General features: G+C 41.3%; 2 protein-coding genes across 4 annotated transcripts in view; both read left to right on the forward strand.

The window, feature by feature from the left end:
- Nucleotides 1–2,916, forward strand: part of TMEFF1 (transmembrane protein with EGF like and two follistatin like domains 1) — a 96,934-nt gene extending 94,018 nt beyond the window's left edge. For all 3 annotated transcript variants that reach the window (XM_061426338.1, XM_061426340.1, XM_061426339.1), the window contains one exon: nt 1,803–2,916. In XM_061426338.1, the coding sequence (XP_061282322.1) occupies nt 1,803–1,887 (85 nt within the window). In that variant the 3' untranslated portion in view covers nt 1,888–2,916. The remainder of the gene's footprint in view (nt 1–1,802) is intronic.
- On the forward strand, nt 2,155–14,608 carry CAVIN4 (caveolae associated protein 4). Its single transcript, XM_061426341.1, has 3 exons — nt 2,155–2,242; nt 3,385–3,834; nt 13,027–14,608. The coding sequence occupies exons 2-3, from the start codon at nt 3,427–3,429 to the stop codon at nt 13,702–13,704; spliced, it is 1,086 nt and encodes a 361-aa protein (XP_061282325.1). The 5' UTR covers nt 2,155–2,242; nt 3,385–3,426; the 3' UTR covers nt 13,705–14,608.
- Nucleotides 14,609–19,349: the final 4,741 nt, after the last annotated feature.

Genomic DNA, 19,349 nt, shown 5'->3' on the forward strand with positions numbered 1-19,349 from the left:
GGAAAATCCCATGGACGGAGGAGCCTGGTAGGCTGCATGCGGTCCATGGGGTCACTAAGAGTCGGACACGACTGAGCGACTTCATGTTCACTTTTCACTTTAATGCATTGGAGAAGGAAATGGCAACCCACTCCAGTGTTCTTTCCTGGAGAATCCCAGGGACGGGGGAGCCTGATAGGCTGCCGTCTATGGGATCACCCAGAGTTGGACATGACTGAAGCGACTTAGCAGCAGCAGTTTATATCCCAAGTCCATTTGCTGCCTTCACAGACACATAGGCGTTGCCTTATATTTAACTGTTACAGTGTATTCACTACCCTCTGTCTCTATGTCTGAAGGGTCATCTCATTGAATTTATCATAGATCTCTTCCTGAGGCCTTTTTATTATGGCATTTTCACCCCTAGAATGTCTTGCTCCCTTGGATTGAGGATATTATAATTATGCACTTGGACTGACCTGCACTGCATTTTTAAGGAGTGTCTCTCCCACACAGTCCATTGCGACAGCTGTTCACTTATCCTGTGGTGACTGTCACATGTGAGGAATCTTCCTTTAAAGGGATGTTCCCACTGACACATTTATCAAGACTGCAGGAGTGAAATTTTCTTCTCTTAGGCTTGGCATCTTCTTTCATGTTGAATATCACCTTGGCCGAACCCCCTTATTGTGTAGATGGAAAAAACCCGTGGTCTCAGGAACTTGTCCAGTGTCACGGTGAGTTGTGACAGTTGAGGAAGATTGCCGTCCCTCTCAATCGGTGTTCCCATGTGTGAAATGGAGTTGATTCCAGCCCTGTCTACCTCCAAGTGTTTTTATGAGGATAAGGCAAAATTTGTGAAAAACAGTATGTAAACTGGAAGTGTTACCATCAAGCTTTTACATCAAGACAAAGTAGTGCTCTTGGAAAATGAGTAAAAACCTGGAACTTTAGGGTAGAAGTTCTTGTCTCAAGACTTTCTTACTGTTAGATTATAAAGTTCTTGCTGGAAGAGATTTTAGAGGTTAGTCCAACTCTTAATATTTTGCTTATAGAAAAAGGGTGTTGCACAGCTAGTTTCTAGCAGAGCCTCAACTCAGAATTACTGGAGCTCATCCAGCTTCCTTTATTCCATGTTGTGTAGTGTATAGCACTTTGTGCACAGTGAGATCTGATTGCGTTTACATTCTAGTGGGCGGGCACATGGCACGACAGGCTTTAAACCACCGCAGAGAAACATGCACAGAGCCGTGAGAGCAGACTGAGAAGTATCTCTTATCCCCCAAGTTCTGTCCTGGGTTTTGTGGTTTGTCCCAGCAGGGTGTCGAATGACTTCTTCTGAATTACCATCTAAAATAACTAGGCATTTCCTGTATTTTCTGATTTGAGGTTAATAAGCACATTTCTTCCTGATTTCTCCTTCATCTAAGCTGTCCTTGTCATTTTGAGGGTGTTGTCATGCTCAGGGAAAGTACATAAGCAAGGATCCTTTCTACTGTCACAAGTTTCCATGTTACCAGTCACTGTGGTTTGGTAATTGCCAGGCCAGAAGAAGGGTGGCGATTCCTCTTGGGGATGCACATGCAGTGGGAGACCCTGGGAGTGAGTTTCATTTGTGTTTACACCTGCATTGCATGTCTAACCCTCTCACCTCCCTGCTTTGTAGGAAGGACGGCAGTCTGACATGATAGTCTGTCATCAAATAGCGTCTGTTTCCCTTTCATGTGATCATATGCAATATGGCTTTCTGTGTGGAATGTGTATTAACCTGGAAACATTTGAAATATCCTAAACAAAATGACATTTTCCTTTTTTCTTGACAGAAAATGCCCTAAAAATAATAGAGGACGACGACAGAAGCAAAACCTAGGTCATTTTACTTCAGATACGTCATCCAGAATGGTTTGAACTGGTGACTTTTATATGTACACTGACCATGTGATGTACATTTATTATGTCTTTTTTTAAAGAATGGAAATATTTATTTCAGAGGCCTTATTTTTGGACATTTTTAGTGTAGTACTGTTGGCTCGTATTTAGAATATTCAGCTACAACAGTTTTGGACTGTTTAGTAGTCTTTGTTTTATGTTTTTAAATACAGAAATTGATTTCACAAATTTGTACCACATGGTAATTCTAAGACTTGTTCTTTACCCATGGAATGTAATATTTTTGCAAAGATGGACCACTTCACAAATGGTTACAAAGTCATACCCACTTCTTCCACAATGACCACAGCAAATGACCAAGCATGAACTAAAGGTAAAGATGTTTACAGATTACTTTTCTTACAAAAAAAATCTAGAAGACACTGTGTTTAGACATTTCAATGTTTTTGAGATTTATTAACTGATTTTTTAGACACTGCCTATCGCATGAACTATAAAGTTGTGTGTGTTAGATGTAAAATATTTATAAGATGTATGGACTGGAATTTGATCATTTCTCTCTTTGAAAAAATAATTCTGAATTAATTTTTAAAAGTATATGGTAGCAGTGATGAAACGGATCACTGAAAAGTAGACTTAGATGTTGTGAAAATAGTCTGTTTAACAAACGGATTGGAATAAAGCCTACTCTGTCATTTAAACTACTTTAATACACATTCATTTTTAAAGAGAGTATTTGTTTTGAGATAAATAAACCAATGGTATCAGTGTTTGTGAATAAAATGCAAAAATGATGTTAACAATTGGTGCTCTTTGTGTGAGCTTAAAAATCATCTCAGACCTCTATCCAAATTTGTTCTGTTATAATAGCTATACTAATAGGTTGTTGATGTTTAAAGATCTGAAGTGTGAGTAGAATGTGTTCAGGTGTTTAACATGTAGTTTAGGTATTCAGAAGTATGCATGTAGAATTTAAGAATATGTTCAAAATATTAATTTTAATATTCGGTTTGGAAAAGCATGTTATAATATAATGTTTTCACTATATGGCCTCTGTTTTGGTGTGTTTATTTATTGCATTCTTTGATATTGATATATCAGTGCATTTAATGTGAGATTAATGGAAAAAACAGATTTCTGTTCAAAATTCCCATTTGCTTTTTATAAATAATGCTTGAAATTGTCTAAAGGCAAAAGGCTTCACCCATCACTTAAAGTTTGCTTATTTAGTTATTTGGCTTCTAGGCTTAATATTAGTAACACGGTGGCTTTAGGGAACTTTTCTTTTTAAAAAGCTTCCCTCTTCTACCCACACAGTCTTATTTGAGCCCCTTAGTCAGTCAGTAAGCATGTTTGGAACAGCATCCAGTGCTTTGCGAGGGTTCATATTGCAGAACAGTCATGTATGGGTATTTGTAGTTACAAATACTTGACCAGCCTCCAGGGGTGGGGCTTCCAACCCTTTAAGCAACCCTGTTGCCTGTTATCAAGCTAACTTTTTGCTCTCGGTGCCAGAATTGATTGTGGTAAGACATCTTTCACTGAGAAATAATTAAAATGGAGCATAATGGGTCGGCTTCAAATGCTGATAAAATCCACCAGAATCGCCTGTCGAATGTGACAGAAGATGAAGACCAAGATGCCGCTCTCACCATTGTGACTGTGCTGGACAAAGTCGCTGCCATCGTGGACAGTGTGCAGGCCAGCCAGAAGAGGATAGAGGAGAGACACAGGGTGATGGAGAATGCCATCAAGTCCGTCCAGATTGACCTGCTCAAGTTTTCACAGTCACACAGCAACACAGGCTATGTCATTAACAAGTTGTTTGAGAAAACCCGAAAGGTCAGTGCTCACATTAAAGACGTGAAGGCCCGGGTGGAGAAGCAACAAACTCACGTTAAAAAAGTTGAAGCTAAGCAAGAAGAAATAATGAAGAAAAACAAATTCCGTGTGGTCATATTCCAGGTAAGCTGTGTGTTTAACTCAACGACTGCAGTCTTTTGCAGCCTTTAATGGCCAGCATGTCCTATCCAAGTCCAGTGTCACGTGGTGACTGTTGTATACATGTGTGTGGTGGAGTTCTGTATCAGCAGGGATCTCAGGATAAAGCCATTTCTCTGTTAACTGGTATACTATCATGTCAGTGTTTTGAGCTTCTCAACCATTCCATGTAATATGAACTGTGGATCATAGCTGAGTCTATTTCTTGCCTTTGAAACTTAATATTGGTAATCCGCTTTTGGGATATTAGCCATATTAGCATGGTGCCCTCTCATAGCCTTTTAGAAGGTTAGAACTAGAAGATAGCTAAGAAGCCTCCAGTTTAAAATACCTCTTTGTTGTATGGAAGAAAAAAAAAAAAAAGAAACTGAGGACCTGTAGCCCCATAGTGTGGTTCTTTCCCTTGCTATGGAGAGCCTGGAAAGCCCTAAACAGTAAAATGTAAACTTTGCAGAAATTAATTTGTCTATTTTTTGTATTATAATAATGTGTAAGTCACAGTTATAAGCAAAACAGTATTTCTTGATGAACAATCAGACAGTTCTGTTTTTTCTTATAGTTATATAAGTGTAGGAGTCACTTAAGTAATTCCTTATATTTGATTATAATGTCTCTTAGCTGATTTTATATGGTAGTTTCTATGTGGCATTGTGTATTGAGCTAGTAAGTTCCTATCTTCCTGTCTTATCTGCACTTGACCCTCATGTTTTTTGAAATAGGAATGCATCCATGGCAAATGCCTAAAACCTATTATATGTTTTAAAACTGTTACAGATCAAAAGGGAAAAGCTTGAACTCCGATGGTAGAAAAATTGGAAAGTCATTATCAGTCAGTTCACAGAGGACCAAATAAATGAGCAAAATTCCACTTTCACCTACTTAAATATTTACAGTTACTGAAACATATTCTGAGTTTAAGAATAGGAAATAACAAGCACTTTCATTTTCTGCTAGTAGAATATTAATTGGTACATTTCTGGAGGGTGGTTTTGGTAGTATGTGTTAAGAACCTTAAAAATTCACAAACCTTTTGGCTTCAAAATTTCACATCAACATGCTTATTGTATGCATAAAATCAGGAATGTGTGTGGGGATGTTCACTGGTGCATATATGTAGTGTTATCATGCTGTATTTTTTAAATGGATGGATGCCCATATGCATAGGGGAAAAGCCTAGAAGAATGAAACAAATTGAAATAGGAACACAGTTGGATTATGTAGGCGGGTATTTGTAAGATACCAGGAATGTGGGCCATTAATGCCCCAGGGGATTCTTTACACTTTAGTCAGTTCTTTGTAGCCCACTGTTGACTGATAAGGTTACACTGGAATAGTAAGTGGTATTTTGGATTTGTTGTGAAGAGCCTGTTGGTTATTTAGGAGAAAGAATGAAAAGAGAAGGTTGCTGATTTCAGAGGTAGGCAGGTTGGACTATGCCATCTGAAGGGCTTTGCCATTTCTTCCCCTGCCACCGCCCCTGCCCCAAGTCCCTGAAAGTCCTTCTCCAGACATTTTTTGGGAAAACACACACACACACCTGTTATCTTACTGTCGGAAGCCTTTGTCAGTGTATGCAATGGGTGTAGATTTAGTACGAGAATATAGTCTTCATTCTTGAATTCATTTTTCCAAGGGCATTAACAGTCATGAGTATATCTCACTTGCCTGGGGCATGCCAGGAAACATTCTTGGTATCCACAATTTCTTCTGAGAACCTTTCTGTGAAGAGTAGACCAGGTAACAATCAAGGTTTCAGTTCAGTTTAGTTGCTCAGTCGTGTCCGACTCGTTGCAACCCCATGAATTGTAGCACACCAGGCCTCCCTGTCTATCACCAACTCCCGGAGTTCACCCAAACTCATGTCCATCGAGTAAGTGATGCCATCCAGCCATCTCATCCTCTGTCGGCCCCTTCTCCTCCTGCCCCCAATCCCTCCCAGCATCGGAGTCTTTTCCAGTGAGTCAACTCTTCTCATGAGGTGGCCAAAGTATTGGAGTTTCAGCTTTAGCATCAGTCCTTCCAATGAACACCCAGGGCTGATATCCTTTAGGATGGACTGGTTGGATCTCCTTGCAGTCCAAGGGACTCTCAAGAGTCTTCTCCAACACCACAGTTCAAAAGCATCAATTCTTCGGTGCTCAGCTTTCTTCACAGTCCAACTCTCACATCTATACATGACCGCTGGAAAAACCATAGCCTTGACTAGATAGATGGACCTTTGTTGGCAAAATAATGTCTCTGCTTTTGAATATGCTATCTAGGTTGGTCATAACTTTCCTTCCAAGAAGTAAGTGTCTTTTAATTTCATGGCTACAGTCACCATCTGCAGTGATTTTGGAGCCTAGAAAAATAAAGTCTGACACTGTTTCCACTGTTTCTGCATCTATTTCCCATGAAGTAATGGGATCAGATGCCATGATCTTAGTTTTCTGAATGTTGAGCTTTAAACCAACTTTTTCACTCTCCTCTTTCACTTTCATCAAGAGGCTTTTTAGTTCCTCTTCACTTTCTTCCATAAGGGTGGTGTCATCTGCATATCTGAGGTTATTGATATTTCTCCCGGCAATCTTGATTCCAGCTTGTGCTTCTTCCAGTCCAGTGTTTCTCATGATGTTTCTCATATAAGTTAAATAATCAGGGTGACAATATACAGCCTTGACGAACTCCTTTTCCTATTTGGAACCAGTCTGTTGTTCCATGTCCAGTTCTAACTGTTGCTGACCTGCATATACATTTCTCAAGAGACCGGTCAGGTGGTCTGGTATTCCCGTCTCTTTCAGAACGTTCCACAGTTTATTGTGATCCAGAAAGTCAAAGGCTTTGGCATAGTCAATAAAGCAGAAATAGATGTTTTTCTGGAACTCTTTCCCTTTTTCCACGATCCAGCAAATGTTGGCAATTTGATCTCTGGTTCCTCTGCCTTTTCTAAAACCAGCTTGAACATCTGGAAGGTTCATGTATTGCTGAAGCCTGGCTTGGAGAATTTTGAGCATTACTTTACTAGCGTGTGAGATGAGTGCACTTGTGTGGTAGTTTGAGCATTCTTTGGCATTGCCTTTCTTTGGGATTGGAATGAAAACTGACCTTTTCCAGTCCTGTGGCCCCTGCTGAGTTTTCCAAATTTGCTGGCATATTGAGTGCAGCACTTTCACAGCATCATCCTTTAGGATTTGAAATAGCTCAACTGGAATTCCATCACCTCCACTAGCTTTGTTCATGGTGATGCTTCCTAAGGCCCACTTGACTTCACGTTCCAGGATGTCTGGCTCTAGGTGAGTGATCACACCATCATGATTTTCTGGGTCGTGAAGCTCTTTTTTGTACAGTTCTTCTGTGTATTCTTGCCACCTCTTCTTAATATCTTCTGCTTCTGTTATGTCCATACCATTTCTGTCCTTTATTGAGCCCATCTTTGCATGAAATGTTCCCTTGGTATCTAATTTTCTTGAAGTGTTCTCTAGTCTTTCCCATTCTGTTGTTTTCTTCTATTTCTTTGCATTGATCGCTGAGGAAGGCTTTCTTATCTCTCCTTGCTATTCTTTGGAACTCTGCATTCAGATGCTTATATCTTTCCTTTTCTCCTTTGCTTTTCACTTGTCTTCTTTTCACAGCTATTTGTAAGGCCTCCCCAGACAGCCATTTTGCTTTTTTGCGTTTCTTTTCCATGGGGATGGTCTGATCCCTGTCTCCTGTACATTGTCACGAACCTCCGTCCATAGTTCATCAGGCACTCTATCTATCAGATCTAGTCCCTTAAATCTATTTCTCACTCCCACTGTATAATCATAAGCAATTTGATATAGGTCCTACCTGAATGGTCTAGTGGTTTTCCCTACTTTCTTCACTTTAAGTCTGAATTTGGCAATAAGGAGTTCAGTGGCTTAATAAAACAGGAGTTTCTGAAAAGTCCTAATTGTCTCTTGTGTGTCTGTTGATATACAATTCTTCTTTTAAAAAGTTGTTTCTATAACCTGTTTATTCCCTGAAACTTGCTATTTTTTTTTCTTTTCTTTGAGCCCCAGTAGTTATTAGAATGAATAAAGGATGGTATGAAAAAGCAACTAAGAGGCATAATGTTGTGAAGAGTCTATGAAATTAAGTTGTGCAGAGTAAGCAGCCCTTTGTCAATAAGCAGTGGCTATCTCATGCAGTTGGGAGTGCTTGTAAAGAAAAGATACAGGCAACTACCAGTGGATATGGGGATTCTTAGATGTTGAAATAAAGAATACAGCATTCACATGGTTCTTCGTAGCAGTTAAAATTCTTATAATTTTTTTTGGCTGCTCCACTTGTGGGATCTCAGTTCCCTGACCAGGCACTGAATCTGTGCCATGGCAGTGAAAGAGCCAAATCTTAACCACTAGAGCACCAGAGAATTCCCAAAATTCTTAAAATGTATTCTCATAGTTAATATATGTATATATATGTGTATATATATACATGTATACACACATACACGGCTTTATCGAGACTGTGCCTTCTACTAAAATTAACTTGAAGCTGAATAATTTAGCTGTAACAGGCTTACCTTTCCATTTGAGTTTTTCCTCAAAAAGATATCCCTGGATATATCTTTTGGTGGCAGACTTTATTGGTACTTTATCTCCCACAGTTGTGTACAGTGGAGCTTTTACCTAATCCTGGACATTGGCTTTGGAAAAAAGTATCTGTTCTGTATCATACAATTATGATTTCTTTTTGAACATGCTTTCACCTTGGTGACCTCACCATGAAGGCGAGGAAGGAGGATTATCATACCTTCTAACAATTTTGCTTACTAACCACATGCCTTTGCTTCCCAAATGAGGTATTAGGCCTTTCCCTAATGATAAGTTCCAGACTTGTAAATATTCAGACTTCTCCTACCTATATTACTTTGATAATCATGGCCACTATACTCTGATTTATAGTACTTGTTTTGTTACAAAACTCATCTTCTTACCTAGAATTTCACATGAAAAGATGCATAATAATTATACTTGGAAATCAACTATAATTCAACCCTAATTGTTTTCAATTATTATTTTAGTGAATTCACCACTAACTCATGATTATCTCTGAAGCATAGGCATTACAACAAATAGATTCACTTAACAGGTTCTTTCTCTGATTCACCTCTGTTTTGTTTTGTTGTTAAGCTTGATTTTGTAGAGTTTGTTGTGCACTTGAAGGAGGGTTTGTGATTCCTGAGCCAGATCTGATGCCTTTACAGCAGGATTGTGAAGGTTTTTCTCACCGAACAGTAATGATTCTTCAGCTCCGTTTCTAATACCTCCTCAGTCTACACCCACACACGCAGGGCTGCTGAAGCTGCTCCCTGTAGCAGGTGGTCAGGAAGAGAGAGGAATAAAGTTGCAGCTTCTAACTGATTCATCAGAGAGCTGTCAGTTATCCACCCTGACTTTTTTTTTAAGCTCCTAGACTGTCCAATCCTATAGCCAAATAATTAAATTTTAAGTAAGTATCCAAAGAAATAAAGTTCCAGGGATACCTCCTTGACTATCAGGCTGATAGGTCTTGGAATGTATATGAATATATTTCTTACATAGTAAATTTTTTTGGTTGAACATATTTAATCTGGATCTCAAAGTAAGGGCACATTTATTTTGTTTGTTTGTTTTAGATATATTCATTTTTTGTCTGTGGTAGGTCTTTGTTGCTGCACAGGGCTTTCTTGAGTTGTGGCGAGCGGGGGCTAATCTGTAGTTGTATTACGCTACAAGGTGGCTTTTCCTGTTGCGGAGCACAGGCTCTAGTGTTTGTGGGCTTCAGTAGTTGTCACACACGGGCTTGGTATTCGCAACTGTGGGCTCTGGAGCGTGGGCTGAGTAGTTGTGATGCGTGGACTTAGTTGTGGACCAGGAGTCAAACTAACCACATGCCTTTGCTTCCCAAAGGCATGTGTCCCCTGCGTTACACGGTGGATTCTTAACCACTGGACCCCCAGGGAAGCCTGGGAGCATAGTTTCTTTTAAAAAAATTCATGGGTTCAGTTAGAAATCTCATGATCTTTAAAGTTTTTCTGGTTTAGTTTTAAAAATAACCAGTAAATAGTGAATTGAGGTCCTTTAGCAGCTGTGTTTTTGGGCTCATTCTCAAGGTTACTAGTGTCTGCCAGTTCAATCCAGTTCTTATCCTTACCCTTTGACACATTGACATAGTTATTCCCTCCCTCTCTTCTCTTTTGCACATTTGTACTCTCTGTTTCTTCTTAAAGCTTCTTTCCCCTGGGCTTCTGGGGGCGTCCCTCTCTCTTGGTTTTCCTCCTGCCTCACTGGCTGCTATTTTTCCATTTTGATTCTTTCTCATCTCTTCCTTCTTATCTTTAGGTCTAAAATCCATTTATCTGTCTATAACACCAAAATTCAAAAATTTCTAAAAATAAATTTTTTGTAACTTATTTGGCAGCAAGGCCTAACTTGACCTGAACTCATTTGAAGGCAAAACCCAACCTCAAGTAGCATGAGGCTATTTGTATTCTTTATGCCACCCTGGAGTGAATGTTCATATTTTTTTTTCTTTGCAAGATCTCACTGGGAATGTTATATATTATTTTCCCAAATCTGAAATATTCTGATTTTTAAAAGGTACTTTGGTTTCAGGGAGTTTTGAGTAATGAAGTATAGACCCACTCAATCTCTTGGTTGTCTGTTTGAACTGGTCATGATTTTTAGTTTCATCTTTATGTTAATGACTCCTAGAGAGATAAATCTCTAGTCCAGACCTCTCCTGGATTCCAGACTTATATATTCAACTGCCTACTCGTCATCTCTGCGTGGATGTGCAGTGGGCATCTCAAAGTCGGCATTCTCAGCACCTTAGTCAGTATCCTTCCCCTCCAGTCTCTGCCTCCCACTGTCTTCCCAATCTTAGTGAAATGCAAATATGTCCTTCATTTGCTCAGGCCCTGGACTTGAGAATCATCACCCTTGACGTCTCCACAGCTCAGTCTAGCAGTGGATCCCATTGACTCCTACCTTCACAGTGGATCTGGAATCAGACCACTTCTCACCACCGCCTCTGCCAGCACCTTGACCGCCTCTCACCTGATTGAGCTCAGTGGTCTCTACCTGCTCTCCCTGCTTCTCATTACCCTCGACTGCCTCATTTCAACAGGGTGACCCTTTTACAGCATGAGTCAAATCATGTTACTGTTTTCCCCAGAACTAGAAGGCTTCCTATCATATCCGGAATAAGAGCCACAATCATTATTGGCTACAGAGCCTTACGTGCACTGGCCCTCTCGCTCCCTCTCTTACCTTCTCTCCTTCTCTTGACCCTTGATCATTCTGCTTGAGTCACGATGCCTTCTTTGCTTTCTGCTTTCCTCCCTGGGATATGCATTACCTTCAGGTCTAGGCTTGGATGTCACCTTCTTAGTGAGACCTTTCCGAGCATCCTCCCCTTTTAAAAGAGCATTTAAAGTATGTATCCCCACTCCCCATTTTATTTTTCACCTTAACATTTATTACCACCCAACATACTATATAGATAACTTGTTTATTTCTCTTTCTGAGAGTACAGGTTCTTTTACTGTTTGACTCACAGGAGGTTCTCAGTGCCTAGAATATTGACTGGTACATTGTGGGTGCTTAGTAACAATTGTTGAATGAAGGCAAGTGTCTCTCTGTTCCAGTAGTCATTTGTTGAGCATACCTTCCATGTGCAAGGCACTCTGATAGATGTGGAGCATAAATCATAAATAAGATACAGCTTGGCTTTCATGGAGCCTATTATTTAGTGAAGGCCCCAGGGAGACATACACAAATGAGTAGAGCTCCAGTTCAATTCAGACTGTGAAAAATATTGTAAGTAGAAGATGGTTGGATGGCATCACTGACTTAATGCACATGAATCTGAGCAAACTCTGAGAGATAGTGAAGTACAGGGAATCCTGGCGTGCTGCAGTCCATGGGGTCACAAAGAGTCGGACACGACTTATTGAGTGAACAACAACAAGTACTTTTGTGTCATTTGGGTATAAATTGGAGACAGAATTGGTCTCTTGGGGAGGTTGGGCATGTTTGACTCAAAGATTTTGTTCACCAAGTTGAAAAGAGCATTTAAAGGTATTTAATTAAGGTAGCAAAAACCACGTATAGGAAGGCGTGGAGGGATGAGAACAGCATGTGCTGGAGGCGCTCAGGGTGTTTGTATGGCTGCACTGGACTGGAGGACCGGGAAAGCAGGCGTAGTTCAAACCAAAGAGCCATCTAATTATACTACAGAATTTGAACTCTCTGTCCTTTGAGTATTGATGAGCTCCCAAATGTTTTAAAGTAGAGGAAGGATGTGATCAGATGTATGTTTTAGGACCATTTCACAGGAAATACTTGGGTGATATTGTGGTGAAGGTTTTTCATAAGTTCAGGGCTGAGATTACAGCACCTGAATTAAGACATTGGTAGAGGCAAGGAGGAAGGAGGAGGGAACAGAGGAATTATTAGTCGGTAAGCAGTGTTACCGACAGCGCTTGGTGACCTGTCAGATGAGAGCAGGGAATATTTGGGATGGTGATTCTGAGGTTTCTCTCTGGGTGACACCTGGAGGTATTAGTGCTGAGAGGTCCAGGAAAGGGTGATGGCTGAGCCTTGATTTTTGGATAAGTTAAGTTAGAGGTGCCTGTGTTACATCTAGGGGAAGAAGTCTGCCTGCCAGTTAGAAATAAATGAGTCTTCATCTTAGGGGAAGGGGAGAGGTGAAGGGAAGATTTGTTGAGTCTGCTTGCCATTGGATTTGAAGGTAGAGCAGTGGATAAAGTTGCTCAGGGTGAGCTTGGAAGATGAAGAAAAAGAAACCTTGAGAAACACCAGCATTTAAGGAGCAGGTGGAGGATAAACAACCTGTGAAAGTGAAGTCACTCAGTCATGTCCGACTCTTCGTGACCCCATGGACTACAGCCCACCAGGCCCTCCGTCCATGGGATTTTCCAGGCAAGAGTACTGGAGTGGGGTGCCATTGCCTTCTCCGTTAACAGCGGCTAGGCATATTATATTTACTTGGAGCTGGTATACTTGGTTACAGCCTTAGTGCCCTCAGACATTGCATGCTTGGCCAGCTCCCCAGGTAGCAGCAAGCGCACTGTGGAGGAGATTAAAAAGGTGTGGGAAGGTCCAAGAACCCATGGCTAACAAGCTTGCTTTCTCTCTCCTTCAGGAGGAGGTTCAGTGTCCGACGTCCCTGTCTGTCGTGAAAGACAGAAGCTTGACTGAGAGTCCAGAGGAGGTGGACGAAATCTTTGATACCCCAGTTGATCTGTCTTCGGATGAAGAATATTTTGTTGAAGAGAGCAGGTCTGCCAGGCTAAAAAAGTCAGGCAAGGAGCGCATTGATAACATCAAAAAGGCATTTTCCAAAGAAAACATGCAGAAGACGCGGCAGAATTTTGACAAGAAAGTGAACAGAATTAGGACTAGAATAGTGACCCCAGAGAGGAGAGAGCGGCTGAGGCAGTCAGGGGAGAGATTGAGACAGTCAGGGGAGAGACTGAAGCAGTCAGGGGAGAGGTTTAAGAAATCTATTTCCAATGCAGCTCCCTCAAGGGAAGCTTTTAAGATGCGTAGCCTTCGGAAAACCAAAGACCGAGCAGTGGCTGAGGGTCCAGAAGAGGTCAGGGAGATGGGGGTGGACATCATTGCCAGGGGCGAGGCTCTAGGCCCCATCAGTGAGCTCTACCCCGAGGCACTCAGTGAAACAGACCCTGAGGAGGCCAGTGCCACGCATCCTCCCCAAGAAGGTGGGGAGGTCTCGACCCCTGAGCCTCTAAAAGTTACTTTTAAACCCCAGGTGAAAGTAGAGGATGATGAATCTCTTTTGCTAGATTTAAAGCAGTAATTATAAAGAGGAATTAAGTATATTATAATTGTAAGTCTCCTTAATCATACAATCTTAGTTTAATTAGTATAGTCATTTACATGTACATGCCATATAGGAAAACATAAATGATATGCTTGTTTCATTTTTAGGTTTAAAATATTCAAGATAATAAGTTATTAATATATATTTCCTTGTAACTTCCTGGGGAATTCTTTTTTTTTTTCCCTCCCCCGGAGAACTTTTTTTTTCTCTCCTCCCCCAGGGCTTATTTGATTCTATCAGCTTTCTCTCTTAGGTCACTCTCACGGCAGCTGTGGATTTTTGAGTTCATTTCTCTTGCCCATCAAAAAAAATAGTTTCCTAGTGAGGGCCAATTAGGTGTTTGTCTAGTCTACAACAAATGAAGGGCAAATTTGTGGCCATGATTTGCAAGTCAACTCTTGATTTTGGTCTAGATTAATACAAGGGGAATAACTCATGTGTGGATTTTATCTGTTCAAATCAATAGATTTGTTAGTAAATTAGCAGTCACACCCCTTTTTGATGCCTTTGCATAAAAACATGGAAGTGCTGGACTCGAGCACTTGGTTCTGGCATCAGAGCCTTGCTTGTAGCAAGCCACTCGGCAAGTCATCTGCTAATCGTCTGGTCACTGAAATGAAGAGAGTTCACCTGTCCTGCCCACCCCAGAGGACTGCTGTGAAGATTAATGAAATATTACACATTCTGGGGGGAGCAAGAACCATTTCCAGAGAAAAGAAACCCCACTGGTTCCTCAAAAACAGAATCGAAATACTTACATCTTCTGAAAAAGCCCTGAGCTTCAAGCAGTAAGGACCTAGGTGGGACAGACACTAAAGTTGGTTTTTCTTTTCACAGAATCAGGAATGAAAAATAAAGGTTTGGGTGACATCTTTTTCATCAGAGACTAAACCCAGATCTTGGGTTTGAGTTGGGTCTTAAAACATTTCCTGGAAAATTCTTCTCTGATTATCTTCTGCACAGATCTCTGGTGGACTAGAACAGCATGTTTGAGCATCATGAACTCTGCAACTGTGGCTGTACCTTCAAGAGGCCTCTCTAAAGCCAGACCTTGTACAGTGTTTTTAAAAGACCTCAAATGTTTCTGATTTCCGGAGTGAACCCCTCAAAGTCCACCTGTCTAAAACAGTGTTCAGGGAGTTCATCACAGCTGCTTTGGGAGGAAGCCAGATTCTACCTGTCAGTTAGCTGTAAATCTAACTGACCAGCTAAGTAGCTGATCCAGAAGTAGATATTATTGTTAAAGAGAAAAATGATCATACTGGTTCTTCAATTATGTATGTTTAAATCTTTTGATTTGAGAAAGGGAAGAAATGGAATTATGGGATTTGAGAATTTGAAGAGTTTTGGACAACAGTTAGCTTTCAGATCAGTTTTAGATGCTCTGGTAGTAACTAAAAATTGTACACGCACACACACAAATCAGCTTTAAAATATTTAACTGAGTTATCCAGCTGTTTGGGTTTGGGAGTTTGATTCAGTATCATTTCCTCTTCACTGTGCGTGAGTACATAAAATAGTGAATTGTTCCTCTCATTATCTTTTTATAAAGTGTATACAGCTTTGAACAATACTTCAAAAGGAATAATTTTTAAAATGTTATGGTTTAGCAAAAGCTTGGATGCCTAATCAAATATTTCCTTAAAGCCATAATAAATTTGAATTAAAAAAGATAATACAAAGTTTGATGTCATTGTCCTATTTGTAAATATTTTTGCTGATAATGAAAGCAAACAATATGGCATGAATTTGATATAGTAACCCTGCTTATGATAGATATGTTTTTAGGTTAAGCAGAATGTAAAGAACTTATAGGCTGTTTTTTCTGGCACCATCCAGAGTAATGGAGAAGGAAGTGGCAACCCACTCCAGTATTCGTGCCTGGAAAATTCCATGGACAGAGAAGCCTGGTGGGCTGTAGTCCATGGGGTTGCAGAGAGTTGGCCATGACTGAGCACATCAGTACAGTATGCAGAGTAAATATCAATTGAACTAACTTTTTTTTTTTTTGCAGATACCACTGTTAAGTAATTTCTGTCAAGTCCTTTTGCTTACTGACTCACTATATAACCAGGCTTTACATGTTAATGGAATGTTGCCCACATAGGTCCGTCTGAATGTTGACGTAGAAGACATTGTAGCCTGGTCAGCTCTTCATCATGGTGGACTTTGAACAATTTCCATGTTCCCAGAGGTTCATTGTAACTTTTTACATTTATTTTAGGCTGTGCTAGGTCCTCCTTGATCTACCAGCTTTCTCTGGTTGTGCCAAGTGGGGGCTACTACTCTCTAGCTGTGGTGTGCAGTCTTCTCATTGTGTGGCTTCTCCTGCTGCAGAGCACGGGCTTCAGGCACATGGGCTCAGTAGTTGTGCACAGGCTTAGTCGCTCCATGGCATGTACGATCTTCCCAGACCAGGAATCAAACCCGTGTCCCCTGCATCGGCAGGCAGATTCCTAACCACTGGACCACCAGGGAAGTCTGATTCATCGTACTTTACACTGCTTGTTTGGTAGTAGGACTTTCCCCTCTGTGTTCCTTCTGTCTCTGAACTTCTCCTCCTTTAGAGCATTAGAGCATTCCTCAATTCCATATTCATCATTTTTTCTTTTACCGTGTTCTCTTGACACAAAGAATGTCTGTTTATTATATAGACTGCAAAATCAAATATCTTCATTTAATGCAAGGAATAATTATCAGCATTTTCTCTTCTTAAAGTTTCAGACAACACAGAACAGATTTTGTGCTTATTGTACTCTTCTGTGTTTTTGAAATTTTTGTTAGATTTTGAACCGTTTATTGTGATTGCAGCCATGAAATTAAAAGATGCTTACTCCTTGGAAGGAAAGTTATGACCAACGTAGACAGCATACTAAAAAGTAGAGACATTACTTTGTCCATAAAAGTCCGTCTGGTCAAGGCTATGGTTTTTCCAGTAGTCATGTATGGATGTGAGAGTTGGACTATAAGGAAAGCTGAGAGTCAAACAATTGATGCTTTTGAGCTGTGGTGTTGGAGAAGACTCTTGAGAGTCCCTTGGACTGCAAGGAGATCCAACCAGTCCATCCTAAAGGAGATCAGTCCTGGGTGTTCATTGGAAGGACTGATGTTGAAGCTGAAACTCCAATACTTTGGCCACTTGATGAGAATAGTGGACTCATTTGAAAAGACCCTGATGCTGGGAAAGATTGGGGGCAGGAGGAGAAGGGGATGACAGAGGATGAGATAGTTGGATGGCATCACCGACTCGATGGACATGAGTTTGAGTGAACTCCGGGAGTTGGTGATGGACAGGGAGGCCTGGCCTGCTGCGGTTCATGGGGTTGCAAAGAGTCGGACACGACTGAGCGACTGAACTGAACTGAACTGATTGAAATAAAATCATTGGCAGGATGTATCCCCTTTTCTTTCTGTGGGGAAGAACAATGCATCATCCACAGATACTCGGGGCCTGGAGCCCTCTCTCAGGCTTTTCTACAGAACAGACGGAAGAGAGGAGGGGAGTGCAGCTCTGTCTCCTGCATGAGATGGATCCAGAGGCTTTTGTCTCAGGGTCTGCATGGCCTGGGTCTAGCTTAGAGTTTAGTAGAAAAGGCCCAGTGAGAAAAAGCGGTAAGAGGAGCATGATAATTCAGCCTGCTGAGCGTGTATGTGTGGTGTGTGTAAGCTCCCTTGAGCAAGTTTTCCATAAATTTAAAATACAAACTAAACTACAGTATTTTCATTTTGACTTTATTCTTTGCCTTCCATGTACATAAAAGGGTTTGGTTCAGAGCAGTCAAATTCATTGTGATTCAGCTGGAGAGCAGGCCATGTTATGTAAAATATTTCACAGAATCACTGTGAACTTTGTAATTCCCCTTGCATGAAATTACTGGGGCTGTTTTTCTTATGAGACATGTTTTCTACAGCTTTTATTGAACCCTACTAACGGCATCACTGACTCGATGGACGTGAGTTTGAGTGAACTCCGGGAGTTGGTGATGGACAGGGAGGCCTGGCGTGCTGTGATTCATGGGGTCGCAAAGAGTCGGACACGACTCAGCGACTGAACTGAACTGAAAAATGTTTTAAGTTCCAATCCCCAGATAGTTTCTCTGCCCTATCTGAGTCAAGACCAGGGGAAATGACCACTGTGGTCTCATCTTGAGTTCTATTGAAATTGGGGGCATGCTAGTTAATCTGGTCTGTAGTGAATGAAAAATGAAGAAGCCTGAGTGCTGAGTTTTGTGTGTCATTCTTGTGGCCACTTCTGAGTGTTGTGATTTCTGAGGATTTACAGCTGTCCTTAGCAAGTCTGAGTCCTTCAGTGAATTTCACAGGTGGATAGGAGATGGAGGCTAGCTAGCTCTTTGGGCGCATCTCTTAGGATGGCCGAGGATCCCCGAGAGGACAGAAGAGTGTCAGAATATCCTCAGGCTTTGAATTTACTTTGGGTATCTTCTCTAAATTAACTGTGCTAGTCAAGGGCTCTCCCAGACTGCCCTGCCTCTTGATGCCTTTGCTCATGCTGTTCATTTCCCTTTCGGCCTGGAAGATGAGTTTCAGGTTCAGTGATAATGTCCATCCATGTCCTACTTGTAGCTTTTCATGGTTACCTCCCATCCCTTAGGAAGGCAATGATTATTTACTCCATATATCCAATATACATAGCACCTTTGATCTGCCAGATTCTGTGTGAGGCACAGAGGATTCAAAGGTGAATAGAACACAGTCCTTAACCCCTCTGCTCCCCCACCCCTCCCCTTTCTCAGCCCTTTTCTCAGCCTCACTGTTTCTACGAGACTGTTAAATAAAAACAACTTATCGTTGTATTTGAGTTCATTTGTGTGACTGTGCTAGCCATCATTGTTGTTCAGTTGCTAAGTTGTGTCCAGTTCTTTGGGACTCCAAGGACTGCAGCACACCAGTCTCCCCTGTCTTTCACCATTTCCCTGAGTTTGGTCAGACTCATGTCCATTGCGGAGAAGGAAACGGCAGCCCACTCCACTGTTCTTGCCTAGAGAATCCTATGGACAGGGGAGCCTGGTGGGCTGCCATCTATGGGGTCGCACAGAGTCGGACACAGCCAAAGTGACTTAGCATGCATGCGTGCATTGGAGAAGGAAATGGCAACCCACTCCAGTAATTCTTGGCTGGAGAATCCCAGGGACGGAGGAGCCTGGTGGGCTGCTGTCCATGGGGTCGCACAGAGTTGGACACGACTGAAGCAACTTAGCAGTAGCAGCAGCATGTCCATTGAGTCAGTGATGCCATCCAACCATCTCATCCTCTGTCATCCCCTTCTGCCTTCAGTGTTTCCCAGCATGAGGGTCTTTTCCAGTGAGTCAGCTCTTCACATCAGGTAGCCAAAGTGTTACAGCTTCAGCTTCAGCCATCAGTCCTTCCAATGAATATTCAGGGTTGATTTCCTTTAGGATTGACTGGTTTGGTCTCCTTGCTGTCCAAGGGACTCTTTCAGAATCTTCTTTCAACAGTTTGAAAGCATCAGTTTTTCAGTGCTCAGCATTCTTTATGGTCCTACTTCTTCATCTGTACATGACTGCTGGAAAAACCATAGCTTTGACTATATGAACTTTTGTTGGCAAAGTGATGTCTCTGCTTTTTCATACACTGTCTAG

The sequence above is a fragment of the Bos javanicus genome, chromosome 8 (assembly GCF_032452875.1).
Source record: "Bos javanicus breed banteng chromosome 8, ARS-OSU_banteng_1.0, whole genome shotgun sequence".
In the NCBI taxonomy this organism is placed as follows: Eukaryota; Metazoa; Chordata; class Mammalia; order Artiodactyla; family Bovidae; genus Bos; species Bos javanicus.